We start from the raw sequence: 22,918 nt of genomic DNA on the forward strand, positions 1-22,918 counted from the left end.
TACTTTGTTAAACAGTTTTTTTTGTTTTGAAAATGGGTACAATAACTGAAATTCACCTCGAAAAGTAGCCTAACTAAGGTTTTTTCGATGACAATAAACAGAAATAACTTCTCTCAAATAGAAATAGCAAAGACTTAATATTTCACAAAAATCTGTGGGCAGGATTAAGTCAACTTCAGATAGCAGTAAAGTTTATGAACCAAAACAAGTTATAAAGTTTGGGCGTAAAGGTAAATTCAATTAAAGACTGACAAGACAACTTAAGAATAGCTTCAGAAAACAGAAGAAGCACCAAAAAGCAGTTGGCAGAGCAGCGGACAATGACAGAATTACAGTATCGGAGTAACTATTTCTCACAGAACTATTATACAAACCCTCAACGTTGTAGGCCTAAATGCCAGACCACGAAAAAAGCAGGAAATAACACCAGCCATGGCTAAAAAGCGGTTAGAGTGGGTGAAAGGCCTGAAACACTGGACATCAAATGATTGGTTGAAGGTAACAGACTAAGCATTACATTAACTAACTGACACTTCCCTAACCTATCATGTACATACCTGAAGCACATTCCAGCGTGGCCTAACAGCAGTAGGTTAACTTAGGTAAGGGTAGTTATAACATTACTTTTACAATAGAAAGTAAAGTAATAAGGCTTTTAACAATGTTTCATCACAAAAGTTTTTTTAGTGTATAACATTTTTATTGCAAGAAAATTTATGTGTCTTTCCCAAGTAAGCCTTATGTCAATAATAGCACCAAGGTATTTAAAATTGTCCACCTGTTCTACACGAAGCAATTACAATTTTCAATGATACAATATTTTTCAACAGTTTATTAAATTTAAATTTTTTGAAATAAAACATCATAAATTTTGTTTACTTAAATTTACTTTCATTTTATTTTCATAACACCACTTATTTAGATTTTTGAAATCCTCAGTCCTACAGCACCAGACTCTAATAAGAGCTTCCAGAATAAAAAAGCAGTATCGTCCATTATCCAACATAAATGACAACTTTAAACCCAATAAATTTCTCATTGGCTTCATACAATGCCCCAGGAGGAGGTCAAGCAAGAGTTTCCCGGAAACATCACTACTATGTTGCCAGAAGACACCAAATAGAGATACAGGAAGAGGGATAGGTGGAGTTTCCTCCAGGACCACACCCTGTACTCGTGCCATTGTCTTGTACATTTACAGGGCTCTTATTTCTGCACATGTCATTTATTGTCCTTGACAATTGCTGTAACAAAACCTAACCTTGCACCCTTCACCTCCTTCATGATATCAGGCCCCACATGCCAAAGACATTTCTTGAATTTGCTAAGGAAAGTTTTATCATCTTTCTTCAACCTTTAGTTTACTTATTTTGAAAAGATTTTAAGTGAATTTAAAAGTAAACTTTTACTGAATGCGCAATAATTTATTTTTTCATCCCAACTCTTTCAAATACAGCTACAAAATCTACAGCCACATGTGAATACGACATCAACATAAACTATGTTTCAAAATCATCTGAAGAGGAAGGTTATACCAGCTACCCTTAGCTGGGAGAACAGTCAGTCAGAGACCAGAATGTTTTCGCTGAAGTTTAATATGCGTTATATAATGTTAATGAGTGCCTAAATTGGAATTAAGCCATGTCCACATAACAAAAATCTGTTTAAGAGACTTAATTTTTCTTTGAAGGGTTTAGGGTGTCTCTTGAGCTTGACGGTTATATGTTACGTTTTTTAAGGCCCCAATGCTCTCTTCGCACTGTTTTTTTAGTGTTCAGATAACAAAGGAAGCGAAATACTAATATTAGTATCTGCAAATCAATCACTGTGTCTAAATTCTATGAAATAGAAACTGAGTAAGAGAGTGGCTTGAGAAACAATGATCAAGACAGTGTTCTGTAGTAGTGAAGGTGTGTTTGTCACTGACAAGTCACATAAAACACACATTGCTAGAGGGCAGGTCAACGGTAGAAGAAGTCAGGGACCAGTTTGCAGAACACCTCCCAGATATCCCACTAATGAGCAGTGGTTCAGTCCATTATGTTAATGCTCTGATTGCTGCCACCTGATACTATTCTTGGATTAGCATAGATTAATGTTTCTACAATGTGATGGCTTTCAGTGTCTCAAAGTGGTTTACACCATACCATAAACTATAAATCCCTTGCATTGTGAATATTAGACATTCCCATCCTCTTCACAAATTTGTATTATGTAACCAAACAATTCAAACTTGATCAAGTACGCTATGGTAAGATTCGTACTTGAATGAAAAGATCTTTTCATGAGCATTTGATGTTTTATTCTGGAATGACCTTTTGTTTCTAAGAATTTGCTGATCTCTTTCTCTGCCAAATATTCTTTGTACCTCAACCCTATCCAACAGAAATAAGGTGAATGATAATGGACACTTTTTAAGGCAGTACACTACAGCATAGTCTTTTGACATTCTGCTTTCGCCTTTGCGACCTCCATTCTCTGTCCAACTAAAAATTCCTACATTACACATTTAGAAAATCATACAGGGTACGTCAGTCAGGAGTCTGTTTCCAAAACACCTTCCAGATACGCCAATAGTAAACTAAGTCCATATGTTAATGGTCAATCGCTGTGGTTTAGTATATATTAGTACTTCTGCTCTAGTATGGCACTCGACTTCACAAAGCAATGCAATTCACAATGAAACATATAAGAAAATCCCTTGTAGCAGAGCTATCATGACAGGATATGTACTATGGTATCATTTTTAACTTCCAAACCCTAAGTCACTTTATAAAAATTTAACATCTAAACAGAAAGAGGGTGTGTGGCCCTTGCTTTAATTGTATTGTAAAAAGGATGAGGAAACTGCTTACCCAATCACCTCTACTTATTTCATTTATCCTTCTTGCAGATGCATTCCCGAATAAACAGACAAAGTGATAAGTTTATATTATCAATGTAAAGATACATTTTTACAGACTTTTGTAATTCAAATTAATTAGTAACTCATTTTCTAATGTTTGTAAATAACCAACACTCTATAAGTAAACATTAGTAATTGTTCAACCAGATTAAACTTCACTTTAAGTAAGGAAACTAAAGAACAATCGAATTTAATTAGTCAACTACAATTTAATTAAATTATAATATGATAGTTATGTGACTTATGAAATGGATATTATTTCCACATTTTTGTCCACAAAAGTAGTAAAAAACTAACCCTTGAATTGTTAGACCAGCTAATTTATTCTGTTTGGTTTGTTGCTCAACTGTTATTTGTACTGAACTGTACAAACTTATTGTATTATGGTTATTGTACTGTACAACTTATTACTGAATGTTATGTAATAAGAATTGCTTCTTGTTTGTACTGATTCAAAATTTTACTTCTTTAGTGATTGATAGTAAAACAGGTCTTCCAGAGAGCTTAAATCTGAAACTACCTCTTTTTTAAATGACATCCCAAAAACCAGTTGTTACACTACATTTACAGCAACATTACTGAAGAAACAGATGAAGAAAGGACAGAAACAAGACATGAAAGTACGGGATCTCCGGAAAAGAATGGATTTTTGAAGAACATTTTAAGTAACGGTCCGTTCAAAATCCCGGCATTAATTTTCTGAGACCCTATATGTAAAGAAGTGCTGTGGAACCACAACTTTCATTACTGTAGGTGGGGGAAATATGGAACTATACTATATTTCTCCATGCAGCCGTGATGGTCTCTATAAAAGTTTATATTACAAATTTACTTATACCTTGTATTTATATGTTTTAATTTCTAAATATGAGCTGAGGAAAAGAGACTTTGTGGACAGCTGAACTCTATTGGAAGAGTGGAAGGTCAATTATCAGCATGTGGCCTTGAATCAATTGTCAGCAAGTACTCTGAGGTCTGTTATTCTGACACTGTCCACTGCTCACAGATAACCACAGTTGTACTACACATGTCTACCTTGATTTATAGCTACGTTCAGAATTATTATTAGTACACAGATTTAATTTATGTAATTACTTTACTATTAAAAATACTACAATAATTCCAACTTTTGAGAGTAGGTTATTCAAGAACTATTATAACCTAGGAGCTGAGAGCCAATTTCTCTGAAGCACATATACAACATAGTTTTCCATGAAATTGATACAGGAATGGATCTTCCAAGAAAGAAATCTACTGTCAGATGCACTAGTTTTTATGGGGGGTAAAAATAAGAGGGTATCATAAGGATTAAAAATAACAAACAATAACGTTTGTCTTTAATTTAATTTTATTACCTTTACATACTTAAAACACTGTTAGACACGTAATATAAGTACAATCGGCATCACCAAACAATATGAAGAACATAAGTGGCAGGAAATGGCTATTTTCAGCCATTTCACTTCCACAAAAACTAGCAGAATCTCAGAATCTCTTTCTTCAAGGTAATTCCTCTACTGATTTCAAAACTAGGTACTATACACTTATAAAATACCTACTGGTTACTGGTTCCTATATTATTACACAACACTGATCACTTAATTGAAAGTCATCAACTTACATATCACTTAACAGACATCAATGGCCCATTCATATTTATTTTGGCTAGCTAGAATTCTGATCATAAGTCGCATGAAAGCTGAACAGTGCTATTTGTTTAAAAACCGAATCTGATGAGAAACACTGTATTAATATGTACAACGTAATGTTCACAGAGTGTTTCCAAATGTGTCAGCATGTAATAACGATTTTCATTCTCTTTTTTAATGTTCTTCGATAATTGAGGTTAGAGTGGTCTCCGGTTCTTTTGAATATGCTGGTGTTCAATTGTTATTTAGCATTTAGTCTAGCACTTGATGAAGCTTTTCATAGTAAAAAATGTGTTTTTCATTAATTGATATCTTTTACAATTTACTTACTGTCTTTTTTCTGTAGCTTAAATATGTAACAATATATGAATTAAATTAATTTTCTACTACTTTAAAAGGTTTTTAACAATCTTTTTTTATTTTTGTTATTGTAAAATATCTACAAATTTTACAATAAATTGTGAAATGATTAAGGCAATTTATTGAAAGGGAGTAGACAAAACAGGGTTAGTTCAATACTGCGTGCAATACACAACAAATATATTGTAATATGGTATGGTATTCCAACAAATATTTTGTAATATGGTATGATATTCCAACAAATATTTTGTAATATGGTATGATATTCCAACAAATATTTTGTAATATGGTATGGTATTCCAACAAATATTCTGTAATATGGTATGATATTCCAACAAATATTTTGTAATATGGTATGGTATTCCAACAAATATTTTGTAATATGGTATGATATTCCAACAAATATTTTGTAATATGGTATGGTATTCCAACAAATATTTTCTAATATGGTATGGTATTCCAACAAATATTTTGTAATATGGTATGGTATTCCAACAAATATTTTGTAATATGGTATGATATTCCAAAAAATATTTTTTAATATGGTATATATTCCTTTATTACAGAATGCATTACCAATCAGATTGATTATAATTACAACTACATTGATCTTGGGTGTTGTAACACTTTGCGTCTTCATTACCACTTATCCACCACGGCGGGCTACGTCATGCACACTCAGCCAGGGCAGGAACTTAGATTACCCAACCCTCCTAACATCTCTATACTGCATATAACATAGGCTTCAAGTGTACACAACCTTTGTCCTGGCTTTGGACCACACCAACCGATTATCAAACTACCACATAAAGAGTTTTTTGGCAGAATTAAGAAGTACCAACATTCAGCTTGTGCACAAATGGTGATTGCACTGAGTGACTCAATTTAAAACAGCCAATTTAGTAAAACTTAAAACTCAGAATTATTCTTTAGACGTTCCTATAATAGTACAGAAAAAAATGTACAATGGATGGTAGCAAACAAAGTAGAATTCTTAACACTTGGCTTCTGTCTCACAGAAATGGCTAGAAATAGATTGTTTTCCATTTCTTTATGTTAGGATAGAATTTATAAACTCTTCCTTTAGTTTATGTCTAATTTCGAGCCCCAAAATTAGGTGGAAAACAAGAAATCTTGTATGTTCAACACTTGTACTGAGTAGGTAGTGTAGACACTAACAATATTGTTCATCAAGATAAAATTAAATCTATTTGTTTAGTGATATTACACATAATTGATTAATAATCAAGCCATATCAGAAGCTAATTTGTCATCCTGAAGGAGATGAATCATTGATTTCTCACAAAACAAACTACAGTTGAATGTTTAAATGATTCACATCTTGAGAGAGATCAACAACATGGTCAGCTCTCAGGGAAATTGTGTTGTCCAATGTACAGGTTTATGAGCATAATATCAACTGGAAATGTGTTCTACAACCATGAAAAAATAAATACCATTGTTGGATGGACTTTAATAATACACATATCTGCATAATGCCAACTCTTCAGCAAATTTAGAAAATTGATCAAACTCATCAGTTTAAAAGTCTAATAGTAATATATTATTTAGGCGCAGAACATTGAACTGAATTTTGTAAATAAATATACTGGAAAACCAATCCTTTAGTCATAAATTTTAGCAGTTGCTTACATATCAACCTTGTTGTTCCGGACGTCATATGGATCCCAAGTAAGGTGAAATGTATTGACCTAACTGTAGAGCCTTAAAAAAGGCATTCTTCTGTGTGTTTGCCTTGGTAGTGAATGTGTAATAACCTTGTCTACTACCTTGCCAATAGAGTCCTATGCTAATAGTGCACAGCCTGAATGGGATTGGTGATAATGGTGATATAGTGTAAGTTATAATTCATTAGTTCACACACATATATTCACAAAACTTATATTTCATTTTCTTAGCTATCAATATTTTTTTTTTTTTTTTTTCATTTTAGAAATAGGTTTAGTAATTCCACTTTTCAGCCGCTTTACCTAGTTATCTACACTTTATCTTTTCAATACTTTAGGTTTCTGATAACTAAGAAAAATACAGTTTACTTTATGAAATACGCCAGCACTTTAGACATAAATTTAAAATTGATTTACCCCATAAATATTAAACTCCCACATGTCTGTATAAACTTCATCTATGAGGTAGAAAGCCCTTTTAGTTATGAGGTAGAACTTAAAAGTTCTTAAAAGATTGGCTCGAAAGATCTTGATAGATCTAATATGAAAATCAGCAAAGATGATTCAAACTACGTATGTTACATTAAAAGTAGCACTAATGACTTTATGTTATTTTTAATCTTATAAAACATTTGTAGTTTTGTGAATAAAACTTAATGATATTCCTATCTTCCAAAATGTGAAAAGAAGATAAATTTTGAGCTGCACTTTAAAGTTAGAATTGGGACTTGAACGTGAGATCGGATCAGAGCAGCAGCAATGTAACCTTCCACATGATGACCTCGTAGAAGACAAGGTCGACTGAACTCACCAGGCAGTGAGGCGTCATTACGAGGTGAAAGGTCATCATGGGCCTCGGGCCATCGGTCATCAGAGGGCCTTCATCTGAGCTAATGGCGGGTGTCCGCCAGGAATTACCCGTTGAGCAAGTACGTGTGTGTCGGAACTGTAATCATTTATCGGGTCACTTAGCTCAGCTGTAGGTACCATGACTGTATCTCGAATAGGGTTCTCTGGAGGTGATAAATCGGCTAAGAAAAAGTTTAAATTTTATTTTCATTCTAGAGATTTGAACTTTTCTAAAGAAGGACTATAATTTGTTAACACCTTAATGACATTCATTATTAAAATAAATAAACCGTACCAGACTTCAGTAAGCCTAACATCCAAGGGTGTCCATTATTTCAATCTGTCACTGTACAGACTAATTAATACATTTACTAGAAATGTGGCAATAGACGAATAAAAAGCGGAAAATATCCTTCAATATAGCGGACTCAGCCAATATTGGGATTGAACATTCACCATGGTAAGCAGAACTTTACACCATAACCATTTAACTCCTTTTGATACAAAAGCCTACCATGCATACAGACTATAAATGTTTATCAGTTTTAAATATATCCAATACTATATACCTGTATATAAAAATAATATATTAAAAATAATTTGACCGCCACACACAAAAATTAAGTTATACTTTATTTTTTGGTTGTGTTTAGAGTTTTTGTGCACGAGTGTTTATTTATTTATTCGTGTTATATGTAATTTGATGTACTTTAACCTAGAGGCCTACATGTTCAGTTGATTTTACGAAATAATTTAACTATGGATTTCCAAACTACTAATCATCAAAACAAAAAATTGGATTGACACCAAAAACTTATATAACTTAATTTTAGTAGATTTTAAATCAACAGATGAATGGTTTAATAAACATTTGTGGGATTAAAATGATATAGAACTTGATCCTAGGTTGTGGCGCTGGAAATCACTGTCAATCGTCCCACCCAAGATCCCAGAGATATCACAAAGAAACTACTCACGTTGATGCTGATGGTTGTTGGCAATTCTTCCTCAGGATTCAGTCTCGAGATCCTTTTTTTCCAGTCGGTCTGCCCACTTTTCTGGAGAGCTTGTAGCCTGGAAAAAAGGAAATGTCACACACTCTTCAGAATTTATTACATAAGGATCAAAGTAAATACAACTAGAAGATGATAAGACTTATTTAGTTGTAGAACTTGCAATCAATAATATTTTAAATGTTCAAAAATTTAAAACACAGAGAGAGACAGGTATTCTTGTTTATAATAGTACTGAGTTTTACAATAATATTTAGGTACCATAAGAAAAACAAAGAGGGTTTTCTTTCAAAGCATGTTTTAGTTTTAAAAACTTAATTATAGTTATTTAAGTTAGTACCATACTATTTGTGTTGTCTTTTTTCCTTCTATTTGATTTTAACAAAAATATTCACAGCAAAAGTACAACAGTTCAAAAAGTACAAGAATTGTAGTTTCTATTTTTAATTTCTAATTTAGTTCTGGTGAGGGGTTCTATACAAATAGCCAAATTGTAAGCTTCCAAGTGTTAGTGAAATGACTTCAAGTCTTTATTTTTCTGTCATAACATTTTTTTCAATAAACTACTTCTGTATTATTTTGTTTATTTATACTAAGCAACTTCTTGTCTTGAATAGCTGGTTTAATCATAATTATAATCAAAACATTATAAAATAGAGTTGATAAACAAAATTTAGGATTTTGCACAAAAGAAAATATCTTAAAAGTGGACAAATGTTTCTACAGTTAGTACAAAATTCAATATAGAACAATAGTTTGTAAGATTTCAAACTTTCTCATTTTTGTATGAGATCTCCTTGTTATTCAAATAAGAATTTCTTAATTGAGAATTTTAACACAAAAGAAAAGTAATTTTTAAAGTAGTTGTAAGAATCGTTATATATCTGCTTCCCTCCATCGCTGAATTATGTTATGTATACAATAATACATAATTGAATTTTTAATAGATATTTTGAATTTGAATTTTTCAATTCCAAATTTTCAAAACATGGGATAATTTTTTATCTATTATCATTTATAAATTCTAGGAGTCATTTTACAATTCCAAGATTCAACTTACAAGTAAGTATATGTATATATTACTTAGCTTTCTTCAATAGTCTTTTTATATGTTGTTTTGTTGTTGAACATGACTAATGAAGGCAAGTTTTGAAATGAGAAAAATAGTTGGAAAGAGGTTGCAAATTATTGCAACAGACATTTGACTTATATTTCCAGAGTTAAAAAGTATACATACATCAACAAAGATTTAGGCTCAGTTTTACGTTTATTCCTCAAGGATCTTCAATAAATGGTAAACATCTCCAAGAATAAAGTGGTGTTTGTGGGGAAAGCTAATTCTGTGATACATTAGACCAGATAAACCACATCCCCACATTCAGTGAGAGAAGAAACACATGGCCTGCCATCCCCTTTATCTGTCCCATAAACAACACCAAGCGGTTGGTCTGTGTGTGTACTTCCACACCTTGGCGCTACCAGCTATGACCATAATTAATATTTGTTAATAAAATTGTGAAAGCGTTCTATAATCCTATGTGAATAAAGGAATTTTTCAAGTGAAAAACATACATTATTGCTGATAAAAACATTATATACAAGCAATAAGAAAAAAACATTCTTGCTGATAAAAAAACATATACAATCGAAAAAGACAAATATCAAACAGGAAGGCACTATGCTTGTAATCACGATTTTTGTGGAGAGTATAAATTCGTACTCTAGGCATTAGGGTTCATTAGGTAGTCTACTTATCGGCATGTTCACAGATGAGAGGGCGCGTGTACTCAGTGGCGGCCCGGCCAGAGCGGCAGTGAAGTGAGACAGGTCTCCTGATAACTTATCTCCTACAGCGCGAGCCGAGTCCGGGTCCGTTATGTACAATCTGGGTGGAAGGGGGGAGGGGGAGTATCCTTGTCTTTATTTGGCTATCCGCCGCCTTGTGTTGCACCATCAGGCACAGAGAGTGTAGGTACGTGACAGTAGTAGTGAGGTTACTATCCCCAATAGGTGCATACGTTGTGCTTATCTCTGTTCCACTTGACTAAGTTCATAATTGTACTACAAGATCGCTAAATGATTATCGTAACTTGACTCTTAGTGAGCAACACATCGTTAGTCACACGGTGCCTGAGGCCAGAACTTCAGTGGGTTAAGGTGCAGAAAGCACTTTATACTTGCATTGTTCAAGAACGACACTAAATACATCATGTACTGACTGAGTCGGGCAAGTCAACAAGCGGTATTGGCATGCTACAGGGTTGGCTGGTTCTTAAACTGATCCGAGCACGGGAGACCAACAACATTTCAAAAATAACGTACGTGTAGGGATGAATTAATAAGTTACTTTCCCTATGTATAATTTCCATCTTGGTTTTAGCATTTTGGAATACTTTCGAACCTACAGGTTCTGCAGTATGGTTGACTGACTGTGACCATCGTAATCAGATCAACACTTGAAAGGATAACAGGATTTCGGACATTTGCCATCATTATAAGTTATAAAAGGTATAACACAACATTTCGAGAATGGAATCTATCCTCATCGTGACTTACATCCTGTGCAGTGACAACGATCTTTTATAACCTACAACGATGGCAAATGTAAGAAATCCTGTTATCCTGTCAACCCTTCCATTGTCAATAACAAACTTTAAACAAATATCAACAATTATTTTTAAATCTTAATACTAATCAATTTGAACAGGGTAAAACAAAATCTTAGCAACATTCCTGGGAGCAGTGAACGGAAGTCGACAGCGACAGTTCTCACAAGCCGTAGTGAGAGACAGACAAGATGTCACGTCAGCCGGCTGCCAAGATGCATTGCGTCACTTTCACAGCGTCACGTGCAGATCGGTCACGTGCAGCCAACTTACGCACGGTGCTCGACGGTGCTGGACCGCGTCCAAGGGCATCCATCATCTTCTCACGGCTACGTATGGTAATGCGCAGGCCTTTCTACGGTAGTACTACCACCACCATGACACCACACTTCCTGCCTTCTTCCTTCTCTGTGAGACATCTAGACCATCAGTTTGAAAACTCTTCCTTTATTAGCAAAATCTGCTAAAACAATTCTTGAGGCTTGATCATCTCTTGTCGTTGCCACTTTTCTTACCACGAATGGAAGTGAATTTTCAAAATACCGATCAGTAGAACTATTTCAAGAAGGATAATGACAGCTCTCTAGCACTCTCGCGTTACCAATGTTTTATTGGTTAAGAACTAATTTAACTGGAATTCGGCTTTTTCTCCACAAGTAGATAAAACAACAACAATGCCCAAATTTATATGACATTCGAAATTCCCCCAGAAATGTCTGATAGCTGGTGGTTTTCGGCTTCTTTCTAATAAAACGTTCTATTAGATTCAGCAATGTATTACATAGGGTATTTTAATGAGCACAAAGGACTACTCATCCATCTATGGCTGAACCAAAAGAATGGAAATACTGTGCCAGCATATGATTCTTTAGCTTATGGATTCACAGTACAATAGTATGTTTATACTTTCTTTTTATGCTTACCAAAAGCGTCGAATCAACTACTATCCAAGTGACTACCATAATTATCCATCACTCCGGCAGAAGTGCTCGGACATTACATCAAATGTCCAGATTATTCCACTTTTGACTCTGAACTCACCGTTGGGCGATGGAGACCCCGTTGGTGACCGGCTCATCGCACTCGTCCATGGGCTGGGTGCGGCAGCGGCGGAGTGGCGAGGGCTCCGCCCCACTGGGGGGTCGCACCACCACATCGCCGTTCATGGCCGAGTGGCTTCGACTCTTGGAGAGGGCGCCCTCCGCGGTGACCTTCTTCACTCTGAAACAAGGATACAAACTAAGCACTGGAATCACACGAAACCGCCTATAACATTATCAACCTGATATAACAATATAACTGAAGAGTTAACTACTAAAATGATAACGCATAAAAGTGGCTGTCAAATGTTTATTGATAATATGCCACAAGTAGCAGATGTTAGTGCCTGCCAGCATTTTAGGAGAAAGACCCTGACTTATCATTTACTCATTAACATGATTTTTATATACAAAACTGATATTTTAGTACAATTGTATACACTGCTTCGCGAGTAGCGATTATATACTCAAAAGTTCGAAAGAAAGTTAGTTACATTTTATGTTACTGTTACATTATTATTATTCTTGTGCAAAGTACAGCCATTCTTAAATGAATGAACTGACCAGTGCTCTAAAAAAGGCACACAAATAATTATTAATTTTAGATCGGCACACTGGAGTGAGGTTGAGATTTACCGCTCACGTCCGAGTACACGCCCAGGAAATCCCGACCCCACGTCCACGTCCACACAACCTCGTCGAGCTAACCGTGCACCGTGCCCACACGCTCGGGGTAATCGCCTCTCGTCTGGCCGGGCCCACGGACACATTCCGCGACTTCAGCGAACACTTGACGGCAAACCGTCGCTCGTCATCCAACAAACCCGTAACTGCCATCACACCAAAGGACTTCAAGAGGTTCTCGGAACGTGTCAGATCTCCATTAACTCGTATCAGCTGACAGAAAAAAGCGAGGAATTTTTTAATTTTATGTTGTCAACTTCAACTAGGAATATTTTCTATAACACTGTACATAGAATTCAAAATCCTCCAGAACACCTACAAGAGAATCTAGGAGAGACCGAAAACTCACCGTCACGTCAGTTTAGACGATGTTACGATATCTACTGGGCAACGACATTAAACAATAATCGCAACTAACAATCGATAGGATTTAAAGGAGGGATTAGGATAAATTATGAAACATTGCATGTAGGTAATGATGCCAAACACGTACAGAGTTAGATCAACTGAGATAGAAACAATGCCCGTTGTCCTTTCTTCAAACTTAAACTCTGACTCACGCATTGCCTCTCCAATACTTTCTGTGAGGGCGTGAAATCCATGAACAGCGATTCGTTCTTCTCGATCAGCGAAAGAGGTGGATAAAGAAGGCGGATCGACATAAAAACTCGACAGTGCCGAAACCTCAGAAAGCGGGTCAGTGGATTCGTTCCGAGGCACGACAGCGGCGGTGAAGTGTCCCCGTGGAGTAACACTCCATCGCCGTCGCTCGTACGTGACAAGGAGGATGTGGACAGCGTAACTCGGCGGACAGGGATCTCGCCGCTCTCCGCTCGGAGGATGAGCCCAATTCGACACAGCGTATCTGTCCAACACTCCTTGCCTACCTACGAGTACATCCTTGTCGGACACGATAGTGACGTGAAGAATCGCTGCTGCTACACTACCGGACTGTAAACTGCCAGACAACACCGAAAGCCTGACTATCGTGTAATCTGAACCTAATCGGATAGCTCGCTAACGAGACATTAAAGTTGCAAAAATATTGGATCATTGTAGAGTAATGCTTTTAGTACGTACTTAATTACATAAATAATTTTATTTTGGAAATGCAGAGGAAAAAATACGACTGACAGAACTGCAGATGTTGCGCTGACTCCCGTAATTGGCACAAATAACTAGAGCAAAAGTAAGTGAAGGGATCAATATTGTCATAGTAACTATAATCTCCGCCTATTTTCATCATTTCTCTCGTAGCTTCCTATTTGGATACTGGCAGTCACCTCAACAGAACTAACTCACCTTTGGATTGAACGCGGAAGATAAATAAACTTCATATATCCTATTCCACGTAATGGTTTTACGGAATGTGAAAGTATAAAGAGAATACCAAACTTCTTTCATCACTCTCCTTTTTAGTGGCGTAACTCCTAAAATATCGTTTTGCATATATACTATATATATATATATATATATATATATATATATATATATATATATGCAAATGCATTTATATTTATATCATACCCAACATATATAACAACACACATACATAACAACAAACACTTGATTATCCGTGTTTAGATAAGAAAGAGTTTGACTGATGAAGAAACGAGAACAAGAGGCATTATACCCAGACAAAAGTGAGGATATTTTAATCTAAAGCGAAAGTCTTCCTCCATCCTGCAGCCTGATTATTTGGCTCAGATAGAAACAAGAAATGCGATAAGAGATATCATTACACTTACAGATAAAGAACTAGCTTTACAATTGTTTTCTTTCAACTACTGTTGTAAAATGACGATAATTGTAATGATAAATGTAAATAATTTATTTTATTTATGAGTACGTTTCAGTTTTGCTCTGCTAATAATCGAGACAGTATTTAAAACTTAAACTAAGTTTCAACATATTCACTTTCCCTGTTGTCTGTGTTCGAACTATTGTTTGTATTTCGCACCTATATTATTTCACACAAAAGTCGGACACCAGAACCCATTTTAAAATCACCAACACAAGGTTTTATTTTATGAGATAGTTATTACAATTATCAATGCTAACTATAGCATTGGCTACTAAGAAATCGTTTGTTTTGTTTGTTTTGATACCCTGAGGAACACCACGAAGACACGCCACGATGGTACGAGTATATTACCGCTCTCTCTGGAACCCGACCCTAATCACACAATGTACAATGAATGATCCGTGTCAGTCCGACAACCGGTTTCGACCTCAACGTAACCAGTTTTATGTCACCAGAACTATGCCTTGTAAACCAGCGGGTGGTGTTCAACTATGCCGGTAGAAGTTCGGCGTTCGAGCTAGTCAAGCGGCTAGTCTCGGCTCAGGGCTCAGTTTGTTCAACCCCGCTCGGATTATTTAAATCTCACGGCGGCCTCTATCGCAGTGAGCCACAGTACAGCTAGACAACCGAGCTGTTTATAATCTTAATCCCGTATTCACTGCCGACTCGAAGATCCACGTCCTGGCTCTCAGTCGCTGGTGGCTCCCACAGACGTCCCATAGCTCCCGTTAAGTTAGTCAAACAGTTCAGTGTAAATTAGTGTCTTAAATTTCGATATTATAAAGAACATAAAATGTCGGATCACTATCCCGTGTTTAGTACCACTTTATCACGTCTCTAACTACACGCGTTTAAAACAAAACTACAAATATTTTAGACGAAAGCTAAATAATTCTAGTTATTTATAGAACCGTGTAATCAGAGAAACGTTGTAACATTACTAACAATAACAATCATAGTAATTTCTCTACCACTGAAGCCAATATTAGTAAACAATCTTGCATCGACTTTGTACATGATTTGATTTTTTACCGATAACTCTTATATTTGTATATTTATTAAAAACGAATTCGTGAAAATAAAAATGTATTAAATCGTTCACTTTTAATCTTAAACGTTTTAAAGTTTTCCAAATGATTTGTCGACGTACAATCAGAATGGAATGAATGCAGTGCAGTGGTGCACGCACACCGGTGTGCCAGGACAGGGCGCGTGCCGTTGTCAGATAGGGATGCCACCCCAGCCGTACATGCCTGTACCACCTAGCCCTGGTCGATACCGTGAGCCACCCCCGACATAACTCTCCGGCTACAGGGGTAGACTGCCCGCGCGCACCCCACCAGGGCAGTCATTTCTGTGTTATCCGATACATTGAGGTCTACTCACAACAGATTTGTCTAGGAAAGTGTTAACGCAACGGCGCAAGTGTGAGGGATTAATACTGACAAACGATAAATACAGGGTGGCGCAAAAGTCACTGAACAGTTGGTTAAAACAAGACTAGATTTATTTGAAATTATGTTTTATTACAAACAATACTTACAATTATTTTTTATATTCAAATTGTTTTCCGTCTTCATTAATACATCTTTGAAGTCTTTCTGGAATAGTTTTACATACTCTACGGCATAGTGTGGGATCATTGTCCAAATCATAAAATGCGTCATGTATGTAGTCTTTTAGTTCGTTAATAGTATGAGGCACTGACCTCATATCTTTGCACTGACCTTCGAGATAAATCCAGCTCAGATGCTAATCGTCTGGTCGATTTTCGAGGACTTTTGGTTACAGCTAAACATACCCGCAATAAATTGTCATCAGTTGAAACTGTTGTTGGGCGGCCAAACCTTGGTGCATCCATAACAGATCCATGTTGTTCAAATCTATCTCGTATGTCGTACACTGTTTGTCTAGACGGTGGTTTTGATCTAAAGTGTATTCCCCATTCATTAACAACTGCAGTAGCACCACTTTTATAAAATGTTTTTGACGCGAAAATCCTTTCTTCTTTCGTTACCATTATGACTAATGTTTAACAAAAACTCTATTAGAAAAATAATAATTCGGGGACTACAGCTTTACACACGTGTCACAGATGAACTCACTAGTTCGATTGTTGTTTGTTTCATTGCATTGTATTGCCAACTTAAAAAGGCATAATTACCAACATTTATTAATATCAACATCACGAACGAAAACTATTGTACTACGTCTTGCTGTTATTTTTTTCTTCTTTTAACCAACTGTACAGTGACTTTTGCGCGACCCTGTACTGGTATGGAATGTGAACTCCCGCTTATTACTTAGATATATCGGACAGTGACCACGTACTCAACAGTTGGGAATAATAGAAGTAAATAAATCATTATTTTATACCCCAGCAATGATCTGGATAGCAATACCAGCAGAAACTGGGACATGAGATAAAACGAACACCAGACATATGTTTCTCGATTAGTAACGTGAAATAGATTTTGATAACTAAAGTTATGATTGTTTTATAAATTATGATTACGAGGATAAAGCGAGAGCAAGAATTACGATGTGTGTTGAACACAAATGTACGCGCAGCTAGGGATCGATAAACTATATGCACCCCATGAGAACCATCACAGCATTTAAAACAGACGTACATTTAGGCCACGTGCACTTAAGTGTGCAGTTTCATACTAAAGCGACGATAGGCTTGTACTGATTGTTTCGCAACGACTACTCTAACCACAAATCTAATTCAAACATAACTAGGAATTTCCATTCCATATCTCTTTTCCCGCAATTAAGTCACACTATTAATTAATACGTAATTGAATATTCATTCACTCGTAAACTGGCGAACTGTACAAGTACGGTGTCTGTCAAAAGTATATGGACACCAACAAAATATTAATACATAAAGCTCTAGTGCTTAAAAAATTGCTAAATCAGATTATGTTATTGTCACATAGGACAACATTTTTGAGGCAAATTAGACATCTCTATCTTCAATACAGCGGATTCCACAGAATGTTTTCGGTTTATGGAATAAAAATTAAAAATATTTTGTATAAAAAATATATATAACATTACTGTAGAACGAATAACGCCAGACAATTTTTTTTAGGCATGTAAATATGCTATTAGTTAAGGAATGTTCAGCTGGCATTAGAAATGTTTATTGTGAAAAGTCTGTTAAGAGGTTAAATTTGATTTTTTCTAGTTAAAAGTTCCTTCTAGTATTATAACGTGTACCTAGTTTCATAATTAAGTCATATATGAGTTATTATAATCTATAAAACGTTCACAGCCATATAGAAATGCATTCATGAGTTAGTACAACTGCTTAAAACAGCTTTCGTTACAATTTTGTTCTATGAACAGCTATGAAATCTTAGTTGACACTGTTTTTAAGTTAAATGGAAAATGTTTTAAAAATCTATTTTAACCTCGTGACGGACTAATCACAAATTTTAAAATTTGTTAAGACCAGCTGAACATTTCGTACCCTATGTATATGCCTACAATCATTTTCTAGTTTATTCGTTCTAGAGTTCTATATTTTGTATGCATTCTTGTTTGTTTTTAAGTCGTTTTTACAAACGGAAAAAATTTGTAGAATTCGATGTATTAAAGACAACACAACACAGTTAAGTTTAACAAATGTTTAAGTACTAGAGTATATGTATTAGTGTCCTTTACCAGTGTCCTTATACTTTTGACAGAACTGGTACAAGAGACATACTGTATTCATCATGTGAGGTGTTATTACAATATACAAAATTACACATTTGAAAATTGTTCGAAACTTCCGACCCAACAACAATGTATATTGAAGAAGACACACTGATTTTAGATAAAAATTCGACGACCATTTTACAATGCTCTCTGAATCTCACACCCGGGGATGCTGATAAAAAGTTACAACGTACGACCTTGAACGATTAACTTTCATCTCCACTGCTGCAGAACAGTTGAGCCACAATGCTGGCCTCTGCACGATCTGGCTTAAAAGAAATGTAACGTTCGATTTGATTCGTCCACTTGTCGATGATTGCCAGTGATAACGCACGCTTACAGACCTATGTCGACACAAGCGACTGGCTAGCGTTCTGACTTCAGCACAGACCCAACCCTCCATCCCCCCCTCTGACCTTACTTAACGCTTATAGAGCCTGAAAATATGCATTCTTGTGTATTTTTTCCTCGCCCACAATGGGAAATGTTAACTCATATATTCTAAATGACCCAGAAATTACAATATATCTGATAGAACGGAAGAATATTAAAAATCATTGTCTCATGTTTCTTGATCCTTTCCATAATAGCTGCTTTTTAAGTTTCCTTAACCGTAATCGTTTTGGGTTCATTTTAACTGTGCAATTAATTAAAATTGTGAAAAAATACACTTTCCAATCAGACACTTCTTGACAATCGTCAATGCCTCGAAGGTAAGAGGATTAGGATAAAAACCGTGTTGAATACTTGATTGAATAAGTGTATTCAATGTGTTGGATTACTTAAAATTGTTACAACCTATTAGAAACCCCGTATATAGACAACTCTGGAGACGTAATTATCTTTTATCGTACAATTAACATTAAATTACTTAGAATTAAGTAAAATGCAATGAGTCTTTTTCCTTTTAAGGTGTCTGTTACAGCATATTTTGGGCCCCACAAAAGGTTACTGAAGTAAAACTGTCATCGGATAGTTGGGGAAGGAGTGGGAGTTCAACAGCAACAAGTGTAAACGCTGATACAGCAGTATCGCTCTAGCTGCGCGTGGAACATCCTTTAGCTATGCTACGCCATGCAATAGCATATAACGTTATGTCATGACACAGGCCGCGAAAGCCTAAGAACCAACATGTAATGCTACGTTCACTGTGCAGGTCTCGGAGTTTAGTAACTAAAATATTATATCTATGTAGCAGTTAAAGTTGTTAATAAGGTTATTCCAATAAGGTGCTTAAACATGTCATTGGTCTGATTCTCAAGTATTCTCGCTCAGGTTTTCTTTAACACTGAAAATACTATAGTATTATCAATTAGTGATTGCAGCAGACGGGCCAGGTAGTCGCCTCGCACACACGCACCTCCACACTCATGAGCGCAGGGGGGGCCAGTCCGGCACTTGCCGTTTTCCATCCCGGGTTATTCAGTACCATCTTAAGATCACGACTAAGCAATATTCGAACTTGTCACAACAAGTTCAGAGTATTATACGTTGTTTCGTATCATTTTTTTTCGTTATGCTGTTTACAATCTCTATATATTAAGCGCTTAAAAATAAAATTACAAAAAAAATCTGGATTTGATGGACAAAATGCACTAGGTGACTAACAGGGTGGAAATAGATTCGGTAATAATCCCCTGCAAGTGACCCAGCATGGATCATTTCTGGCTTCCAGTTGAACCTACCACTGGGCACAGCAAAAACTAAGGAGTCACTTAAATCTGGGCAACCTTATGGATGCCCAGGAACGACACATCACTAACCGCAAATATCGTGATTCTGGGGAGCAAGGGTAATTCGATAGGTTTAGTCTACTGCGGGAGATGACTGTTGGAGTTGACGGGGTTCGTTCCCTAAGTATCAGAGGTTCTTGCTAGCCTCAACAAGGGTGTGCCACCCCTGCCTGCTTTGACTGGAGAGGATGGTTCAGAGCTGGCCTCTCCTTCTTCCGGAGGATGTGACTTTGAGATGTAGTGCCCCAATTCTTCCTCATGGATCTCGATAGGAGGCGGCCCCTACTCCGTAACCTAACCCACCCTGAATAACCTGCCACTCCAGAGCAGCGCTTATAGGACTAAGTGCTTTTATTTATAAGCTTCATGTCCTAAGAGAACAAAAAAATCCCCTGCGTGTGTGTGAGGTTTGCATGTGTATGAGTGTGAACCTACCTGGGCCCAAACACAATCCTTAATTGCTAATACTATAGATGGAATGTTAATAATACGATTTCATTTGGCACAGCTAGTAAACTCAATGGAATACATTCATATTCTGATCGTGAGACTGATCATAAGCAGTTCTCCTGATCATATGATCATATCGTTCTCCATATACATGCACCTTAGAGCGCCTACCAGTCCCCTCTTTCATATCAACACCAGTCACGGCACTATCTTCTTAGAAAAATTGCATTATAAGCATTCGCAGGTAGAATTGTTAGAAAACCAACGTGTTTATAACAGGAAAAGAGTTCACCCGCTTTATCACGCCATTTTCCACGGAGTAGTTTCGCAACGCAATTGCGCAAAAGCTAATCTCAAGTGTTGCTACCAATCACTTAGACACTCTGACAGTAACGTTCAACAATTGATTCGTGGCGTTATCCATTTTACCAATTATAATTATGGTGATGAGAGATGACAAGTTCTAAATCTCCAGATACACTTTGTAGTTTGCCGCCAACAGAAACAAAAATTTGCGAAGAGAGTGAGATTCAAGTATTGCATCATAATATTTGGGCAACTTTGTCTGATGCAAACCAGAAATAATACCGGAATACTTTTAAGTCATTCTTAATTGGAAGTGTTTAGTTACTTCCTGTAAATAACAGCGTTTAGAAATATTCCTTGGAAATCGGCACGAATCTTTGTAACAAATTGTAGCTGGTCAGTGGTTAGCTGAAAGATATTACTGTTTTACTCCGTTGGCCTTGAAAATGTGTTGTTTTTTTAATGCATCAGAATGTTAAGATTTAAATAAAGGTTTCCACTGTTTAGCACAAGTGAAGGTGTCACTGAATCCTAACATTTATTAAGACGGTTTCCAATCCTATATTTGTTAGGTTTGCTAGCAAACTGAAGGAGCTATCAGATAGCACAAGATCAGAAAGTTACACGTTTCAAATTTATTTTAGAACAAAAACATGAAAGTCACAATGCTAACAGTTACAGTCGAAAAAATGTAAAATATGCCCACTTATAACAAATGAATAATAAATGGCAGAGTTTTTGAGCTAATACTGTTAAATGGATTTCAACAGTTATGGTACTTTTCGAAAACAGTTTTAATTTCTTTTTGATACAATTGTGTTGCTGGTTTCAACTAATAATTAAGGGCTGAATTTACTTTTTTCAGAGACATAATAGCACCAATCGCTGCTGACCACTAGCAAAGATGTGCTGCACAAGGCACAAGTTAAAATCCTCGCCCGATGAGAAAAGAGAGATCTCGTATCTCAGTGTGCTCCAGTAACAGGTCGTACTTGAAGATCCGACTGTAACCTGGCGGATATTAAGCCGGATGACTTGTGCTATAGAAGTACTGTTAGAAGCATTGTCAGATGCTCTCTCTTGTACTGCCCACCGAGGCTGCTCGTCATCTGATGGCCACCTAACCTGCTCTCACCACAACCGTTCTGGTTCCGAGTGTTCTCCAAACAGTTTTTTCAAGGATAGAGTCTTTCGAATACCCAAAAACCCCATTTTCGGTACGGTTATGAAACTAATTGTACGCGTACTTTCAAACATTAGGAAATGGGAACACTTACCAGTTTTTTTAGCATTGGAGAGACTCTCAAAAGCATTTTCAAGCCTCAAACCCCCATTTACCGTACAGTTATAAAACCAATTATAGGCGTGATTTAAAACATTGGGAAATGGGAAACTACATTGCAATACAATCGGCATATTGCACTTAACTTTTAAACTAACATTTCTTATTTTAAATTATTAATATCCTCTAAAACTTTAAAATTTGATTTTTATGTCTTTGGTAGAAAAGTTAAACGCTTTTAACAAAAAATAAAGAGTTCTAAATTAAGGGTTGTGCGCTATTTTAAATCTTACATTAGTAGTTATCGAATGTTTAAATACACAATGTATTTACCTACCGTAATCAGATAAGCATTTTAATACAATCTCGGGTGTTTAGAAGTTACGTGACAAGCATATATCGACATTCCACTGAGGTATATATAAACAAAACAAAGGCAATACGTACGGTTTTGCCAAAAACGCCTTGTTTATATCCTCTTTCCAGTGATGCACATACATGATGGAGCTACTTAAAACTTTTCTCTTGAAGGTGTTCTCTTCGGAGAACATTCCCTTAAAATCTATTAAAAAGGCAAAAATGTGTTTTTCTTGAAAATGGAACAGCTGGAGCTGACTCGAGACTTTCCGTCCATAGTAATCGGAAATAGACCTCCACCACCAACCGGTTTGAAGTGCCAATGAACAGAAAGAGGCGGTGGTGGAAGTGGGCCAAGAAGCTGTCGTCCAAACCACAAAACCAAAGAAGCGCCGCGCCACGCCGCGGCATCATTGTAGCGGAAACTGATCTACGTGACGTCTCCTCTCCATTGTTCATCATCTCCAGATTCAAATGACGT

General features: G+C 36.2%; 1 protein-coding gene across 1 annotated transcript in view; it reads right to left on the reverse strand.

Moving 5' to 3' along the window:
• The window catches only part of LOC124353850 (supervillin-like), a 279,170-nt gene that overhangs the window by 33,070 nt on the left and 223,182 nt on the right, over positions 1-22,918 (reverse strand). The window contains 2 exon segments of the mRNA XM_046803874.1: positions 8,429-8,525; positions 12,112-12,291. Of these exon segments, the coding sequence (XP_046659830.1) occupies positions 8,429-8,525; positions 12,112-12,291 (277 nt within the window).

This window comes from Homalodisca vitripennis, chromosome 2 (genome assembly GCF_021130785.1).
Source record: "Homalodisca vitripennis isolate AUS2020 chromosome 2, UT_GWSS_2.1, whole genome shotgun sequence".
NCBI lineage: Eukaryota > Metazoa > Arthropoda > Insecta > Hemiptera > Cicadellidae > Homalodisca > Homalodisca vitripennis.